We start from the raw sequence: 19562 nt of genomic DNA on the forward strand, positions 1-19562 counted from the left end.
GTCCTAGTCGTCTGTAAAGCAGTTTAGCACGTTTTGAAAATTATAATTTAGAATAAAAACGGAAGTACACAATGTTACAAAAATTTTCCTGAAAAAAAAATTGATTTTCTCTGAGTTGAGGGCTTAATTTCCGGTCGTCTTGATCAAATCTGTTGAGCTCGAGTAGCTTATCAAAAATTTGTTTAATTGAGCCAGAATGAATAAGATATTATCGTATTAATTGAAGTGCCTGTTATTTGAAGAGCTCCTCAAGGAACGATTAATTAGCTCCATTGCTGGTCGAAGAAAGATTGTCTGTCCACTTGTGGACTCTTTGGCCAGGTTATAGACTCCCATTATATTGTTATAACCTCCCGGACTTGGAAAATTTCTTTTCCTTTGTTCTAAGGAGAGAAAATAATTGGATGAGTGGGCTCACAATCAGATTCCTTTCAATAAATACCTCCAAGATGGGAGTATTTTTTTCTAATCCGGGCCCATGTAGCGTTTGTTTTAAAGCTCGTATTTTATAAACTCAATAGAGGGGGGAATATGACGACGTGGTGAAGAGTGTTGTTTGTTGGGTTTTATGCGGAAGGAAGATATTTTCTGGCTGTGGGAAGAAAAGGAGGCTGGGTTGTTGTTAGGAAGATGGAGGCTATAGATAGAATTATGATGGTGGTGGAGGCGGCAAGGGATAAAGTTTAGAATTACCTGTAAGGATGACAGGGAACTATAGAGTAGAGCGGCGTATGAGAGGCTGTTGATGTTGTCGAGTTTCCGTCAAAAACTTTTCACAGCAATGTAGGTATCAAGAGCAACAGTTGCCGCCTCCCCAGTGGGGAAGCCCCACTATAGCCTGTATTACATTACCCCTTAGTGTTTCCATCCAGCACCCTGGCTGCGCTGTTCCCTACCTCCCCCCAACTTTCTCCAGCAAACTTATTTAAATTTAATTAACCATAATTGTGTATTAGCTTATATGAATGTCAGATAATTAGATGTATGCGATGAGATATGTATGCCCATGGCACTTTATATCTTCCGCTGCCACCCTAACTACTTCAACAAAAACTTCCTCATTCCTAGCCTGTGTTATTTACAAAACCAAACGCCATTTTTACTTACCTTTAACTTATTACTCGGGAGAAAAATGTTCATACAATTTTAAAAAAAACTAATGTAGAATAGGATAGAATAGAAAACGGGACGGGACCCAAGCCCCACAGCACCGTAGCCACCTTCCCCTTCTAGGTTGAGGTCTTTCTCAGTTCCTTTTGCGCTACTATCTCCTTTGGTCTCGAAAGTTCCAAAGATATCTTAGCGCAACCACTCGATTTCAACTCAATCGAACAACAAGTGAGAGGCCATCTTCTCCTCTTCCTGACACAATCTGCACAACGGTTTCGAGCTGATAAGCCCCCACCTTTTACAGATACTGATTTCTGAACCTGCCGTGCCCCCCTTTTGAATAGGCCTGAAATCAGAGTAATCTGATTTCTGATTTCCCAAGCTCAGAGTCTCTTTGGCCTCTTCTTTGTTTGACACAGCAAGGGCATAGTACTCTTGCCGTGTGATTAACCCCAGGAAGTGTCACCCAGTTCTTTTTATGTTCTTTCCAGATACAGGCTCTTGAGAGCCGGACGAACTGATCCCCAGCACAGGATACGGGCCAATGAAAGGATTACTAGCTCCATTCCTGGCCAGTTGGTCGGCTGTTTCATTCCCCTTAATCCCCACAAGACGCGGCACCCATTCCAGCCCGAACTTTATTATGTGCAGCCAGGTGTTCTAGGGCTTTCTTACATTCCCAAACCAGGGAAGAAGTGGTTCTGAAGGAAGTAAGGGCCTTCAGTGCCGCTTGGCAGTCCGAAAAGACGCAAATCTCCCTATTTTCTGAGATCCATTTGCAGATTTTCCTCAGCACAAGTTTTGATGGCAAAAAGGAAAACTTGAGCCCAATGTATATTATATATAGTTAATAAAAAAACAGTAACATGGATAATGGATGACTTCCACACCGCAATCAAGTTTGGTTATTAGTTTTATCGTTCCTTCTCAGCATCCGACAGTAAATTTGGCTATCAAAATCTCCCACAAAATCCCCAAAATGGTAATCCGGCAATTCCAAGTTTTATTTCTATTTTTTAGACGCCACCAGGAAGTCGAGTTTTGTTTATAATTAAGCCAGTCAAAATGGTCACTAATGTAAGCAAAAGTTTTTCCACCAGATGATTTGTTTTTTATTTTTTATTTAACTATCGTTCGAGTCGCTGATTACAATTTATTTATTTTTTATATATTATCCTTCATCAGAGGCTGGTTTCCGGTTTGTTTCTTATCAATGAAGAACAGTGACGATCACTCTCCAAGCTCCATTCCCAGCTTCTCGGAACTGTACAGCTTCTCCATGATCTTGACACCGTTTTACACCAGGAGTAAAACCTTCCTTTCTTCAGTTAATGTCTTCATCGTAGCTAGCCACACCTTTAGGGTCTGCAGAGTAACAGAAAATCTCTTCATCTTCCCGCACTTTTTCTTTTTTCCTAACCAGCATATAAATCAACTATACTGATTTTTCTTTTTTTCTCTTGTAATCCATTTCGTATCTCGCTAAAAAATTTTTTACTTCCGCTAAGTCGTTTGTCATGATGCGGAAAACGTTACACCTGTGTATGAAGGATATCCTGTATAATGTATCACCACAGGGGAGTGGGAGCATTGTTTCTTTCATTTCACTTTAAGAATTCCCAAGTGCTACAGCACTTTCTTCTTCTTCTACTTCATCTTCTTCTTCTTGCATTAAATTTGCTGGTGTTAAAACCTGATGCTCTACTAAATTTTGTTGAACGCTAGAAAGTTTTGGGTTTTAAAACCATATTTAACTTAGCCTCATTGATTGCTGCAATTTTAGACTTTCAGAGAGAATATCATTCTATACATAACTTTCAATTCTTCCCCAAAAAATAAAAAATACATACATATATATAGGGTGTATGCGGAGGAGTGGTCGAAACTTCGGGAGGTGATTCAGCAGCAACAAAATGCAACAAAAAATATTCTATTCACTTTGGCCAGATTCTCAATACTGTCCAAGATATTTGCATTTTTAACTTTTCCATCGATATTCGCGTTTTTTCACCATAAAAACGGCCGTAACTTTTCTATCCTTTATCCTACAAAAAATCTGCTTATTCCAAACGAAAGAGCATTAAATTTCCTGTAAATTTGCTCAATACAGAGCCTCAAAACGTTTCTTATAAACAATGAAATTTTTTACTTTAATGCCTAAAAAAATTCGTTTTCGATGATTTTTGTTAAAATTTTCAACTGCATTTTTTTCAATGATTAATGAATCAAGGAGTCACATAATTTCAGGAAAAAGTTGCGCATTTATTGAGCTTCAAGACCATATGGATTTTATTGGTTTTTAATAAAACCCTGCCCCGAACAGAGGGGAAATGTGGGATTTTGCGTAACCGACTTTTCACTACTAATTTACTCAAATATCGATTTTTGGAGAAGGAACAAAAAGAAAAGTAACCATTTTAGTTTTTAACAATTATTATTTTATAAAACGGAAGTAAAAAATAAAGTAGCAATAAAACACATTAGTAAAAAAGTACTGTAGGATGGTGAAAACCGCGAATATCTTGGACACTATTGAGAATCGGGCCAAAGTGAAGAGAATATTTTTTGTTGCATTTGAGCTGCTGAATCACCTCCCGAAGTTTCGACCACTCCTCCGTATACACCCTGTATATGAGACTACCTGTGAGGGTAGCGTAAGATCGAGTTCCAATTCCCTACTTACAAAAAAAAAAAACAAGTTTTGGAGTGATTCAGCCAAATTGTCAACGATCTGAATGGCCCTGCCTTATTAGCAGTGGTGTGGGTTCCAATTTCAATGTGGCACACATCCGCCCTCGGAGGGACAGTAACGGCCCATTTCACAAAACAAAGTTCTGGTTCCTTTAAAATATCGTAAGGAAGTGGGAGATAGATTATATAATTTTTGTATCCAGTGTCCACTGGAGTTTGGTGTCTATTCCCTCATCACTAAATGTCTGACACTCAAAAATTGAGCAAATGACTGTCATCATGCTGGCATGCCCAGCCATCGTACCCTACCGCAGCCTCTCAGAGAGTGAAGAAACCTCCTGATTTGCAGTCTAATCCCTTTTTTTAAACCGTTAAGCCTGGAGTCATTCTTTAGTTCTTTAGGTAGATCGAATTATATATAATTGTAATTCTAGCTTTACCACTTTCCATATTCTTTATGCCTTCAACTCCTTGTGAAAAGATTTTGTCGACAACCGCCTAGGCCGAGACCGCGGAACGATGCTGTGTGAAGTTTAGTCGTTGGTAGAAGGCACGAATTGGGCTTTTTCGCTTTTTTAAGACCACCTTTAAGTACTCTGTGTTTAGTTTATCTTATTAAATATTTTGTTTGGCTACCCTTGCCTCCTGGATCTCTTTAAGAGGCTGCAACGTCTTGATACGTACTGGGCAGCCATTTTAAGCTGGATTTTCCACGTAGAATGTGAGTGTTTTCGTTTAGCTATTCACTAGGAAGTCTATCCTGTCCAGATAGCCGATCTTGAAGACAGGAACTGGATCTCCTACGCGAGATGATTCTGCTTTTTCTTAGCCTATATCCATGCCGCAATCTTTTACCTAGATTCCTTAATAACATTTCACGGACGTACAGTACTGCCAGTCTCCTTATCTTTTTAAGACTCCTAGCAAAAACGATGGTAGATTTTCTTAATATTATTCAGTGAATTGGAGGAAGATCGTATTAAAAGGAAGTCTTATTGGAAATGTTCTCATTTATATTATTCTGATTTCAATATACTCGTATTATCTTTTAATATTATATTGAATTGGTTCAAACAGCAATATTTCCCTTTGATCAAAACAGCTTCCACTTTTGAATTCAGAATCTTGAATAAACCCTCTTTTTTTTAATTCAATAATATATTGAGCTAGCAGTTTCCTGTATCTAGAGCTCTTTTCTGACGTAGCGTGCTTAGAAATGATGAGTCTACTTCCTCTTCTTGTATTGCCAGCGTTTCCTCTCTCGCTTCCTCACAGTGAAGTTAACTACATATAAAAGAGAGGGAAGGAGAGGTCCTGAGGATTTGGACGGTACACCAGCCTCTTCTCAATCTTTACTCCCTCCATCCTATCTGGCTCTCAGCAATCCTCCAGTGTCCTTTCTATCTGCCTAATCCTGGACGACGACGACGACTTTAACATTCCTGCTAGCTGAAGGATTAGTAAAGTCCGATTATAAAGGGTACACTGCTACTAGCAGAGACAAACTTCCCATTCGCTTTACCTTTAATAAACTTCATACTGGCCAGGTATTATGATTATATGTATATTACTTGGAGAAGGGGTGTGGAGGTTAGCGGAAGTGGGAAGATAGATTATATAATTGTATCCAGTGTCCACTGGAGGTTGGTGGTAACTATAGCAATATGAACAATACTGACGGCAGTGGCAGCACCAAGGGTTGTTTTAGTTTAGTATTATTGTTGCGCTTAGATTTCCAGTATCCCCATTCATTTGCCCAACTGACCACTCTCCTCTTCCCTTATACCTTTCCATCCTTTCTTGGGCGTGTTCATCAACATCATCTTGTTCAGTTAAGTCAACAGTAAGAACTGGGAATAGATCCTATCCTTTAGCACAAATTGTGTTTCTGTGAATAGACTATTGCAAAATCTATTATTGTTATCCTCAATTTTCCATTAATTGCCCTACCAGAATAGAAAACTTTTTCTAGGCCAGATCATTCTCCCACTATATTTAAACTCAAGAGATGGCTAGGTGCTCAAGACAGGATTTAGAGGATGATGTAGAATGTTGCTAGCCTGTAACTTTACAACATCTTTGGTGACGCAGGTTTATCCTTTGGCACATAGTCTATCTCATTAGTTATGCAGGTCCACTTACTGCAGAATTCAATATGAAAAGTAATTTTTATCAACTAACTTTAAAGTTGGAAGTATATTGCAATTAAAGAAATTCCTGTGAGTCAGATCAGATCAGCTCTTTATTTTAGGATGTAACACCTTGAAATTTGGCTCGTTCCTGATTAAAGAACGGCTCTTCTGCGAAGTTTACGCTGCTAGCAATGTTTGTATTTTGTATTTTTTTCCCATAGTGTAAATAAACTATTTTCCACTATTTTTAGTTGTTTGCATTTTCAGTTTGCAGGGTATTTTGGCAAGTATGTGCCAATTATCTTTCAAAGGTTTGTTTACTTTTTTCTTTGTGCTGAAACCAATCTGCACTATAGATCTGTTTTCTTCTTAGTTTTACTCTTGTCTGTGTGAAGATGTAGATAACGCTTGATTCTCTCTCAGTCAGTGTAAACAGTACTAGCTTAACCTTCTTACAGTTCGATTCAATCAGAAGATTAGCCCAACTAATTGTCCCCAGGATGTAGCACGTGGTCCTGTGCTTTTGCTCAAACCCGAAGGATCCTTAGTATCCTGATTTATTCTTACAGTCAGGGTTGTAAAATCATATCACCAAATTTTTAGGAAAGGGTAGGTAATAGGATGATTCACCATTCCATTGAGAGGGGAAGGTGTTATAGCTCCATATCCCCGAAAGCCCCACTTTCCTTGGGAGGGGGGAACTACCTTGTAATCTCTTTTCTTCTAAGCATCCTTTTCCCCTCTATAGAAACCGTTCTACCCACCCCTACCTTCGTCTTCATACATGATGACGTTGTTTCAACAATGCAATTTACGATACTTTTGCATGATAAAGTGGAAGTTATAATGGGGCAGGTTTTTCTACAGCGTTTAGGCTATATTTTCGGCTGAAGCTATCTTCTCCAGCTATACGAGCCTAGTAACTATATTCCACTGGATTATCCTCAAGTTCTACCGAAAATTTGTTCGTCAATGGAATAAAAATTGACGGAAAATACATCCCAGGGGTTGTGTAAAGTATCGTCCTACTGTTGGTGATGATATTGGTGCCTGAAAGTATTAAGTATAATCACTGGAGTTGTATTTAAAAAAATTGTTAATTTAAGCAATTATTTTTTCTACTTCCGCCTTTTTCATCGGAAATATGTATATTTGACTTCCGCCTGATTTTTTTTTTTTTTTTTAAAAAAAGAAGTTTTTGTTATGGTCTACGTGATCATGAAAACAGAGTATCCCCAAAACGAAAATTCTGTGCTACCTGAAATTCTGTCATCTATTTCTGTGATGCTAAAGGACCTTTTCCGGTGTTAAGGTGATAAATGGATGGAATTTTCGGCTTCCTTTTTTGAACCTTCTTATTACATGCTCGTAGTTTTGAGCCGTACTTGTACGAGTTCAAAACCAACGATTCTTAGATGATATATCCTTTTTTTTTAAATATTAATACTAAGAGAAGGGATTAGCTCGGTGTTGGATACCCTCGAGAAGATCCTGTGTTTCTTCTTTTTGGAAGTTCTTTGAAGTTCCACTATTCGGTGATGGTCAGTATTGTCTGTAAAGGTAGTACACTGTCTTTTGAGGCCGGTAGTGCTCTGAATAAAGCTCCAATCTCCTTAGATGTTGCGCCTTAAATTAAAGAAGTACCATTTTAAAAAAAATCACTCCCAAAGATCATTAATGAATTATTATTATTTTGCTCAGAACTTAAAACTCTTTAATTGTCTAACCATATATAAGCAATCAACGAGTTCGCGTACAGATTGTGGAAGATATTTTGATTTGATTGGTTAACCAATCTTCGATATTTTGGATGGATGTTCCATTTGGATGGATTTGGTTGGCTAATTTGTGAGTGCGAGAGAGAAAGATGTGGTGATGTTCATCAACTGGACCAGTTAATTTTTCAACCACGTGTTTAACAACCCAACCATTTATCGACCAGAGCATCCCCTTCCTTGCGCCTCCCTTCCCTCCTTATACTTCACTCTTTGCCTCATATCTATCCACAAAAAAACTGAATTAATACTGCTTTTTGGGGGGGCCTTTTTTCTTTTTTAATTAATTATGTTAGTATTCAGTTTTTAAATTAACTTATTCAAAGCACTGTACACTCGTTAACGTTCAATTTTTATTCATTTAAATAGATTCCCCTGATAATGATCCCATAGACAAGGAAGGGCTTTTATGCTCAATAATAAGCTACTCAATTAGAGATAATTGATTAGTATTTTATTAATTAGGTCAATTCTTAATTGGATAATAATTTGGAAAACAGGTTCTCCTTAATATCCTTTAAATCTCATGATCCCATTCAATTGGAGCTAATCGTTTGTAAGCTGTAAAATTCTCCTTCAGGGGACTCATTGTTTCATGGTGACCTCTTGGGAACCAGGAGAGAAGCTATTATATTAGCATTGTCGTAACCATGTAGCACAGTGTGGATACTTAAACTGGATCAGAGGTAGCCAAAGTGGTCTATATAGATCCCTTAGGAGTCTGTTTAACAATAGTAGGGGGTCGATTGGAAAAACAATTTCGAACCCAATATAGCGGAACCTTGTAAAGAAACACCTGGCACACACCCATCTCATTTATTAAGAAGCAATACTGTAGTTACTTTAAGATTATTTAATGAATCAGTACCACGGAGGTACACAACACTATGTCACATTCTAAATTTTTTACAAGAGAGCAAATGAAAGAGTTTTTTTTCGTGGTTTTGCCTTACTTATAAGCCCACGGGAGTTATTTTGCTTAAATCTTTGGTCGATAATAAGAAACACAGATGCACCATAAGTGATGGTTGGGTAATAGAAAAAGAAATATTCTATTAGAAAGATTAGAAAAATAAATTTTGCAAAAATGGACTTAGTGTTGTGCACCTCCGGGGTACTGAATTATTAAGGTGTTTAAATTTCAACATTAAGATATTTTTTATAAAACTATTGTTACACCATGTTCTCCAACTTCTTATCTTGGCAATTCTTATCTCCTAACCACGCGTAATTTCTAAAAATTAAAGTAATTTAATAAATGTTTAAAATCATAAAATAAATATACAAACACAAGTACCTAATAGATAGTTTTATTTTAATTAAAACTGAAAATTACTTTTATGGGGGGGGGTCGATGGAGGTTTTGAAAAATTATATCGGAGGGGGGTCCATGATCGAAAAAGTTTGGCGACCCCTGATCTGGATAGACTGTTGCCGGCGCGAACTTCAGTTTTTGGTAATAGAATACTTCTATTGATCACTTCCACATTTAGGACTTATTTTATACAGTTCACTGTTTCATATATTGTTTGATAACTCATAGTAAAATTTTATTTTAGCCAGAAATTAGAATATAATTTCCCAATTTGTAACTAATGTTTTTGACAATGTTGTGTCCCTTCCTGTGGGAGTGGTTACGATTTTGTTAAGAATCTTCCTGCCTAAAAGTAACAACCTAAGGAAAATTGCTGAATCAAAGGGGTTCATTTAGAAGATAAATTAAGAGTGAGGGACTTCAGACTGTTTAGGATGTTGCTAGTTCGCTTAGGAAATCAGAAAGAGAAGGTTAATTTGGACGTAACTTAATAATTACGATCGTATTTATGAAAGGCAAATATGTTGAATGATGAGTTGGATTGCTATGGACTGTATCTAAACATTGGGCCAATTGGACTATTCACCTCGCTGCATCATCATCATCAACTCGATGATTCACCAGATCTTTTCTCTTTCAATATTCCTCCATTTCCACACTCTTGTTATGACCGACCCTCGGGTGTATCACTTAAAGAAGAGGGGTTATTAGAGGACCGGCATAAGTAGATTTAGTTTGCAGAGAGTTAAGTAGGTAAAAACTAGGCAAGGGATGAACTGGGGTGATAAAAAGAGTAAGATGGTGGATGGAAACTTGTTGAATCGCTTTTAATCAGTGCCGGTGAGACAGTATGACGGGAGTGTCATGACTAATGTGTAGAAAGCAAGGGGTAGTGAAGGAGGCAGGAGGTTTCAGGCGCTAAGAGGTTATAGGAAGGAATTAAGGGTACATATTGCATCAATAAGAGTGGCAGTGGAAGAACTCCGGGTATATTGGCCAGCAGAGTCTTTCTTATAGTGTGTGAGGAGCAGTAGGAGAGACGATAGCTCACCCCCGAGCTGACACAGGAACAGGGAGAGTTCGTATCTGAAAGGGAATCTGAACACGTGGAAAAGCGCCTTTCCACACACAGACACCGGAACTCAGGCTAGCTCCCCCGTTAATTAAATTTTCCCAATTAATCAACAACTGGCAGAAGTTTCAGGCGCGGGGTGGGGGCCGCTCATTCGCTGCCTATTTTCCCCGTTCCCGCCAACAACTCCGCTACTATCTACCATTTGGTCGGAGAAGTGAGAGAGTCCTACTCGGAGGCGGTACCAGGTACATCTCTTGTCTGTTGCTGCTATACCGTACTACGGATAGCCTCCATATTCTCAACTCTTATATTACGATAACCTCGCCTCTGGTCATTTTCGCAAAACTATCCCTGACCTGCAGGATTTACTGTTTTTGTTTTATTATATTCATCTAGAAGGAGATAGCGGGGAGCTAGCTGCTTGCCTGAGGGATGAGAAAGAGGGGGTGTAAATTTTCTTTAGTGTTCAATTAGTTAACTTAGTTTTCTTGTTTCATTTAATTGGTAAAAATGATCGTAGTGGCTATAATGTGTATGGTCGCCAATTGTGTGAGCCCAAACTAGCCACTTCGGCCCTTATCGACACAAAATCAACGATACTTCGGCCCAGCTCATTTATTCAATGAAAATGGTGAAAACCTTTTTTTTTTTAATCATTTATTTAGTTACAATCAACGCATTTTGCGTTATAAGCAACAATGATTACAATAAATAACATTCACACATATCAGAGTGGAGAAGTTACCCAGCGGTAACACTCCAAAAACATTCTAAATTCTACTGACTCTCTTCATCAGAGAGGAGATCGCGAGGCCACTGTCTTTTAAGACTGTCCTAGAAGTGTTGTCTGGAAATGTTCTTGAAGATAGATGTTGTACAAGTGGATTGTGATTGAATGTTAAGATGGAATTTTCTGTATCGTGTTTTCAGCAATTTGTGTGGCGAAAGGAATGTTCAAGTCTGTGTGAATGGTTTGATTGGTGACGTAGAAAAGAGCGTTTACTATAGAGCGAAGAATTTTAGATTGCAAGGACTGGATCCTTTGCAGATTTGAGCGTTTGGTTGAACCTCCTCAGTTCGAGGCCATAAGCCCAGACTGGCTTTAATATACTTACATATGTAAGTCTTTTGTTGTCCAGAGTAAGTTTTGATCTGTTGTGTGGTTTTTTCAGTTGTCGGAAGCGTCTCTTAGAGTTCTGTTTTCTTAAGTCGAGTATGAGGGTTCCTTGTAAGAGTGAAAACCTACTGACTAAATCGGACTGTAACTTGGTATTTTAGCATCCGGACAGTTAGCACAAATTATTATTATCATACCTAATCAGTTCTTACATTAACTGATCCAACAAATTGAGTGTCCAGAGTCAACAGGTTGTAGTACGAGACGGAGATAGTAAGTGAAGTCGAATGCTGTAGGCCAAACAGGTTTAGAGTTTGACACAGGATCCGGAAACCGGTGTGGGTTTACAATAAATGTGCTTGCTACAATCGATATACGTACATCATCAGAGACCTAAACTAGATTTCCAATGTTTATAATAATGATTGGCTCAGTTTTCTCGAAGAAACGGTTCTTAGGATTCTTATGTAAACTTCACTTATGTGCGAACATCATCTGATCCTGTACAGATCAGACTTACAAATATTTTTTCTAGGACTTTTTTTTTCTTAAGAGCAGCAGATCAGGGCGCGCAATTAGTGTAGACTTTCCAGAGAAGGGACTTTTTAGTTTTGTTTGCGAACTGTTGAATGTTAGAATTAAGTATGTTTCCAATATTTAGAGTTTAAGAGTTTCGAACTTTGCGAATAGAACAGGAAGTCATGTGAGTGGCACGCCAGGTTTTTATTATTGTTAACCAAAAATAAAAAAAGAAAAGAATTTTATAACTGACAACATCCACTCAACATATTAAATATTAATATATATTTAAATTAATCAAATTTGAATTATGTTTCTTCAATTAATAATTAAAGTGAAATTTACATTGTAGCATTCAGTTTGGGCGTGTATCTACTGCACCTTAATAATGCGTACAGCATCACTTTGAAGAAGTTAGCAGCAGCTAATGGACCAATATACTTTCGGTGTGTTTTGTGTGACTAAATTATTTAATTTTTTTTCTTTTCTTTTTAGAAATAAAAGCTAGTTGGTTGCTTTCAAATTGATTATTTAAATAATTTTTAATTTAAGCGTCATGATTTAATATCTTGTACGAAACAGAATAACTTGTGGTTCCCTTTTTGTTGGTTAACTTGTCCTTAAAGAGCTTCATCCTTTCTAACCTGTTATCCTCTAGTCTGTTTTCTTCTGTGTTGCAACATCTTCATCTGTTCGCTGACCTTCTTCTATTTCAGTGTGTGTCTTCTATCCAAAGTAAATGAGGCTAAAAAGAAAGAAATATTAAGGCAGAAGTGTGATAAAACAGGGTTTTTATCATTTTTGGCCAAAATTAGCAGACTTGTTTTTATTTGATTCCTTTTTAGCCTTAGCCTAAATAATTTGTTTGAATAATCCTTTTATTTATCTAGAGATAGACTTTGGTTGTAAGTCTGTGCCAAGTAGCGGATTCAATGCGTGCTTCTTTTTACAGCTTAGAAGCTTTCATCACTTTATTAATAAATAAATACGAGGTTCGTTTGAAAAGTCCGTGCAAAAATAAAAACTACTTAATTTTTTGGGGTAAACCTTTTTTATTTTTCAACATAGTCTCCTTTTAGGCTTATACACTTCGTCCAACGCTGCTCTAGTTTGTTGATCCCTTCCGAATAATAGGATTTGTCCAAGTCTGAAAAAAAGCCATTCGTTTCTGCAATCACCTCCTCGTTTGAATAAAATCTTTTTCCCGCCAGTCATTTCTTCATATTGGGGAACAAATAGTAGTCCGAGGGAGCCAAATCTGGATGTGAAACGAGTTGGAACCCTATTTCCATTAATTTTGCGACCACAACTGCTGAGGTGTGAGCTGGTGCGTTGTCGTGATGGAAAAGGACTTTTTTGTGGGCCAATCGTGGGCGTTTTTCTTGCAGCTCGGTTTTCAAACGGTTCAATAACGATGAATAATATGCACCTGTAATAGTTTTACCCTTTTCCAGATAGTCGATGAGGATTATTCCTTGCGAATCCCAAAAGACAGTCGCCATAATCTTTCCGGCCGAAGGAACGGTCTTCGCCTTTTTTTGCGCAGATTCCCCCTTGGTAACCCATTGTTTAGATTGTTCTTTGGTCTCAGGAGTGTAGTGATGTATCCATGTTTCATCCACAGTGACGAAACGACGCTTAAAGTCCTGCGGATTCTTCTGGAACAGCTGCAAACCGTCCTTGCAACACTTCACACGATTTCGTTTTTGGTCAAGCGTGAGCAATCGCGGCACCTATCTTGCGGATAGCTTTGTCATGTCCAAATGTTGATGCAAAATATTATGTACCCGTTCATTCGAGATGCCCACAGCACTAGCAATCTCACGCACCTTCACTCTTTTGTCATCCATCACCATATCATGGATTTTATCAATGATTTCTGGAGTAGTAACCTCAACAGGGCGTCCAGAACGTTCAGCGTCACTTGTGCCCATATGGCCACTCCGAAAATTTTGAAACCACTTATAAACTGTTCTAATCGAAGGTGCAGAGTCACCATAATGTTTATCAAGCTTCTCTTTAGTCTCCTGAGGCGTTTTGCCTTTCATAAAGTAGTGTTTAATCAACACACGAAATTCTTTTTCGTCCATTTTTTGAAAATCACTCGACTTCCTCGATTCTAATGAATGCCAAACACAAAGAAATAGACCGATCTGGCTGAAACTTGGTGTGTGTTCTTCCAAGAGATGCTACTAACTAAACATAACCTCGATACGCGCCAGTAGTGCTATCTCTCTGACTTTGCACGGACTTTTCAAACGACCCTCGTACATTTTGATTCGGATCAAATAAAAAAAATGTTACGTATAATTCAATGATGGAAGAGATTATTGTTTGGCATGCCAAAGAGTTGAAATTAAATTAAACTGAATACTGTCGTGGTCCTATTTTGAGAAATAGAAGGAGTTTAAGAACTTACTGAGATTTTTGGTCTGTCCATCCACGTAGGGAACTAGCCCTCTCAAAGGGAATCTTTTATTTGAGGTAGCTTTTATTAGTTAACATACTCGTATCCTTGATCATTCATTAAAAAATTAGTTGATCAGGAATTGTAACAAAGAAGTCAAAGATTATTGTTAGCAGAACTTTCCCGCAAAAAAAAAAAAAAATTCCCCCGCCAAAAAAAAAATGGAAGTTAAATAAAGGGGGGAAAAAAACATTTGGTCATAAAATGGTCAAATTTTCTAACAGAAATCGAAATTTTCTGTGATCAAAGCCAGGATTGAAAAAAAATTAGGATATAGGTGCTGAAATCGGATGTAAACAAATCACTAACTTCAAAATGAAGTTTAGCACAAAGTGACGTAAGGAGAGGGGGGAAAATTTCCCCTTCTTCTTTTTTTTTTTTAGAGCGCATGCGTATTAGGCGGTTTATTTTCCTTGATGTCGGTTTCTTGATTCAAGCTGATGTTTTTTTAATAAATACGACGTTAGAACATGTTCAAACTTGCTTATTTTTACAGCAGTTTTCAGTCAAGTATGCACTTATGACAGTAGATCGCGAGGCCTTATTTTTAAAATTAGAAATTTTGTGAATTATTTAAGAGGGAAAGATTTATAAAAGAGTATTGAACGAGAGTATTAAACGACCGGTAAGCGAGATTATGGTAGCGGTAGCTTTAGTCCATGGAGACAAACTGCTGAAACGCTGAACTTGAGGAACATATGAACGTTTTTTTTGGGGGGGGAACAGATTCTTGCACAATAATTGACGTTTCATCACGCTAGGCGATTATCGATAGTAAAACTAGATATTGCAATCAGATCCGAACCTACTATCGATTCTATAAAACCGATTTCTTGGCCAGCATACAACCTTATGTCTAATCTAAATAGTTAATTACAGGTGTGTTTATTGTTTATTTATGGAACTCTTCTATGTACGTGTAAATTCCCTATTTTATCCCCTATTTCTGCTTTATATTGTTTAAATTTTTTCCTTATATTTTCTTAACAATTAATTTTATATTTAGAGTGTGCACATTTTTTAGTTTAATGATTTTTGCTGCAAAATTGCACATTTATGTACATTGCATTTAGAGAATTGCTTTTTAAAAAATTAATAGTCATAATATTGGGCTTTTCTAAAAAAAAAAAGAAAATTCTTTGATAGAAAAATCTTTCTTGAAAAGCTGGTTTTTCCCACACACTATTTAAATTACTTAATTTTTCCAACTGCGACTCTTGTGATTGATGGAGATTGACTTCACTCTTTTTTTTTTGCCAAAAATGGATTTATTAAACTTTTTTTTTCCAGAGATCTTGGTCCTTTATGTGTTATTCCAGCATCACGAAACTAACTCTTTCGCTCACTCCTAGAAGATTGATCAGAGGATGATGCGTACAGTGCAGTTTAGCTTAGAGCAATTCAATCTCATCAAATGTTCTTTATAAAATGATCCTGATGCTGGGCTTAGTTTTTATTTCTTTTCTTCAAGCTTACGTTTCTAAATTTAGCTGGCCATCTTCAATCTACTACTGCGAAATCCTACTGTTTTACTTACTCGCGCTTAGAATATGGAGGAAGTCTTAAGTTATTCCCACCCACTCGCACTATGACCCAATAGGATCTATTGTTTGTTAACCAATGTTGATTGTGAGCTCTTGTAACAAATGACCGAATAGACAATTCGCTCGCCTTCTCATTGCATGCCTTGGCCGATAGGACTAATCCTATCGGTCTAAACCTGTGTAGAGTCACAGAGCTATCCACACTTCATTGAGGGGGTTCAACACTCGCACACAGTATCGTATAGTTGATTTTTTTTGGGGGGGGGGCTTTGATTGCTGTTTGTCAGTTAGGCTAATTGAAAATCCTGCTGTTACGATGAAATAGATCTTGTTCTGAACAATATTTAAGTCAACAAAAGACAACCTAAAACGGGGTTCATCTTGGTGGCCTACGGCTATAAATACCACCACAATGTCTTGGAACCGAAAGGCAAACAGGACAGAGATTTCTTGGCGTTGTTGTTCCTCTAGTTCCTCTAGTAGTTTGAAAGGATTCTCCTCTCCTGTTACTTCCAAAGTATCTTCGTATTTTTTACTACCAGGGAAGAACACCACGTTCTGTTTTAATCATTTTTTGATTAAAACAAACTGTTCGTAATAATCTTTTCTGTAAAACTCGTGATTTGGTTGAGCTTTCAGTTTTATCAGACCAAGAGAACTTAGTGAACTTGACGCGAATACTACTTATTCTTGCAGTTAATTTGGTTTTCCTCAAAAATTATGTTTTTGATGCTGATTTAGTCATCATTGTAAAAAAGATATCCTCACTCTTATTTCCTCTTTAAACGGAAATGGATTAAAAAAACAAAAAATGTGGCACACTCTTCAAACTAAAGCTAAGAGATCAATTTTGTTTTCAATTTAACTTCCTGTTTTTTCTCCTTAATTTTATTTTTCCACAAAATTAAAAACTTCTCATTATGATCTTTCTCTTTATCTTCAAAGTTTTTTCTTCTTATAATTTTTGTTACATATTTCTCTTTCTTGTTTTTTGTAGGTCCTCTTCTCCTTATTGTTCTTCCACAACCCTTCAAGGCAATAAGGTAAAAATATAAATCAATCACTTTCCAATACCTATAAATACAATTCTAAAATATGACATTTTTTTTAAATATTTTAATTAAATTAAATTATTTTAGGTACTTATTTTATAAATATTGAAATTTGATTGGTTTTTAATTTGTTTAATTGATGAAAACACTTTTACTAAAACATGGTGACAGTCAGTAGCTGTTTTTTATGTTTAGCAACCAATGAAATTAGATGTATCCCCTATTAAGCAGTATCATTGGTCTATTTGAAGGTCCAATAAAAATCTACCAAGTCACACACTCCCTGAATTTCACAACTTCTGCGATCTATTTTCTTTTTCTTTGTTTTTTCACGATTTCCTCTTTATCATAAAGCTATCAACTTTATTCTCCTATTTATTAGCTTTTATTTTGGGGTTTAATCCACTGATTGATTTTTGTTTTGCAAAGCTTGACACGGATAAAAACGGATCTGATTTAGTTGTGTTTGTTGCTTCAAAAATTCATCTCTGTTCCATTCAAATCTATCCCTTGCCTACCAAAAAAACTCACTCATTTCTATTCAGTCAGGATCTCTCCCAGACGTTCCTGGCTCTTGAAACTTGGCACGCTGTCCATAACCTAAGCAGAATCGTGAACTTGATGCTCAAAGGTGAACATTGTAATCCACAAGTATGGTTTTAATTTTATCGTTTCACTGGTTTCTGAGCTGGAGAATGGAGAAGGTTTCCTGAGAAATCCTTCCAGTGAAGTTACCTGTAATTCTACATTGACGTAACGTAACGTTTGATCTGGAGCCCACGTACTAGACTGAAAGTGCTTTCTCCAGTTTTAACCCTTTGCTCTTCTAGATAATTTCTTAGATCTTTCTTAGTAGCAGTCCGTCTCCGATTTATTTAGCTACTACCATGCATTCGGCAAACCCAATTATCCTAAACAAATTTATACCTAAAAAGAATGCAATTCCCTAAATCCTTAATTTTTTATACTTTTGTATTAGTTTTTTTTTTTAGTCATCTCCGCCGAAGATTTTCATTTGCAATGGAAGTTTCGAAACTTCTGTCAATAAAAACAATCGAGGGGGAATAGATGATAACTTCCTTGTATTCAACAGGGTGAAAAAATAATTGCCATTTCAGTCTAGATACATTTATTCTGCCGAGCTTTCGACCTGGGGACTAGGTCATCTTCAGGGCTAGTTTACAAAGTAATATTTTAAATTACAGGGTTGGTGTGTCTTCTGTCTTGTCTGTTCATGGACTCTACAGAAGACACACCAACCCTGTAATGTAAAAGTATTACTTTCTAAACTAGCCCTGAAGATGACCTAGTCCCTAGCTCGAAAGCTCGGAAAAATAAATTTTACTCGGATGAAATGGCAATTATTTTTTCATCCTATTGAAACTATGAATCAGTCACCAAAAAGAATGAACAGCTATTCCTTGTATCATCTTTGCTCATCTTTTATTTATCTTCCGCTGATTAGTCTCTGAAAGAAACGACATTTTTTACTTGGAGGTGAATATTGGTCAGAACAGTGGGACTGCTGAGGGTACTTATCTGTGCTGGTTCCCCCGAGAGTGATCTGCAGGAATTAGAGAAATGTTACAAAAAAATCTGGAAAAATCTGTGTTGCTGTTCAGTTAGTGTAGCGAAATGGTGATTGCCACTTCTAGTTCCTATTAGAAGTAATGGGTCATTATTGTGGTTACGCACAATCAAATAGGATACAGGGAGCCGACATTATTAAGGGTTTTAACTATAGAGAGGGTCACTGCGTTCATTCCCTTCTTGGTAAAAATCCCAAACTTGGAGTTTAGCTTATCCACCACCATTTTGAGTCAACCCCTCTCAGCAGTACTTGTATTCCCAGAGTGCCGAAATACACTGCCTTCCTGATTGCTATGTGTTCACTGTATGTAGTCCACTCAGAACAGGATTTTTAGTACTAGAATCCTGAATCTTTATTATTTAATATTGAACAGGACCCTCGCCTGAGGGTTTATAATAAATCAGGATAATATAAGTCTCAACTGTTGTTCACATCAAAAAGATATTTCATTCTGTTCAGTTAAGTTTCATAAAAAAAATTTGTAACTTGGTCTTGAAATTACATTTTTTTTTAAATTCTCTCTTCGCTCATTCAAAGAAATGAACAAGAATCCCTATTTAAAGAACGAAAGTCGAATTTAAAAGCTATGTATGGAATGTCATCCGGGAACAGTTTTTGACATAATACATCTTCCTTTAATGAAACATTCCAGGGTGTATTGTCTCGAGGGAAACATCATTACTTTGTTACTTTACTCTTGGTATTACGGAGAGGGGGGTCTTGCGAAGATGTTGGAGGAATTATTGAAAAATCCAAGAGAATGACAGCAGGTGTTCTTCTTCTGGAGCCGACTGTAAGTTCTCAGGTGGTAGTTCCTCGGCACTCCGTCCAGCTGGTTGGAGTGATTGCCTTTCCTTTCCTTTTTTTTTTTTTAAGAAAGGAAGAAAATAAGACTTCGAAAAAAAGGAGTGGGGGAACAGCCGTCACATTGCTATTCATTTTAAATTTAAGGTCAGACCCGGATTGGGTGGGTCCGAGGTGGCGCTCTCGATGAGGGGTTGTGTTTTTTAATAATTTATTATCACCGAACATTACTTTTCTTCTCACCAGATTGCGGTGGTGTAAATAAAGAGCATCTCTCTCTCCGTCACCTAGCAACACCAGCCTGCCTTCTTCATCTTCATATTCATCTTACTACTTACTCTTCTTCTTTATTTGTGAAAAATGTTACGCA

General features: G+C 37.1%; 1 protein-coding gene across 11 annotated transcripts in view; it reads left to right on the top strand.

Moving 5' to 3' along the window:
* heph (polypyrimidine tract-binding protein 1 heph) overlaps window positions 1–19562 on the top strand; it is a 418918-nt gene that overhangs the window by 7517 nt on the left and 391839 nt on the right. For 2 of the 11 annotated variants that reach the window (XM_074117746.1, XM_074117737.1), the window contains exon 2: window positions 16743–16788. The exons of 8 other annotated variants lie outside the window; for them this stretch is intronic. Coding sequence is in view for 1 of the 3 variants with exons in the window: in XM_074117737.1 (XP_073973838.1) it covers window positions 16743–16788 (46 nt within the window). In the remaining 2 variants the exon portion in view is untranslated. Of the gene's footprint in view, window positions 1–12086; window positions 12181–16742; window positions 16789–19562 lie in introns of all 11 variants that reach the window. One more of the 11 variants, XM_074117745.1, reaches the window with a different exon arrangement.

The sequence above is a fragment of the Rhodnius prolixus genome, unplaced genomic scaffold (assembly GCF_049639745.1).
Source record: "Rhodnius prolixus isolate KJV_2025 unplaced genomic scaffold, Rpr scaffold_2, whole genome shotgun sequence".
NCBI lineage: Eukaryota > Metazoa > Arthropoda > Insecta > Hemiptera > Reduviidae > Rhodnius > Rhodnius prolixus.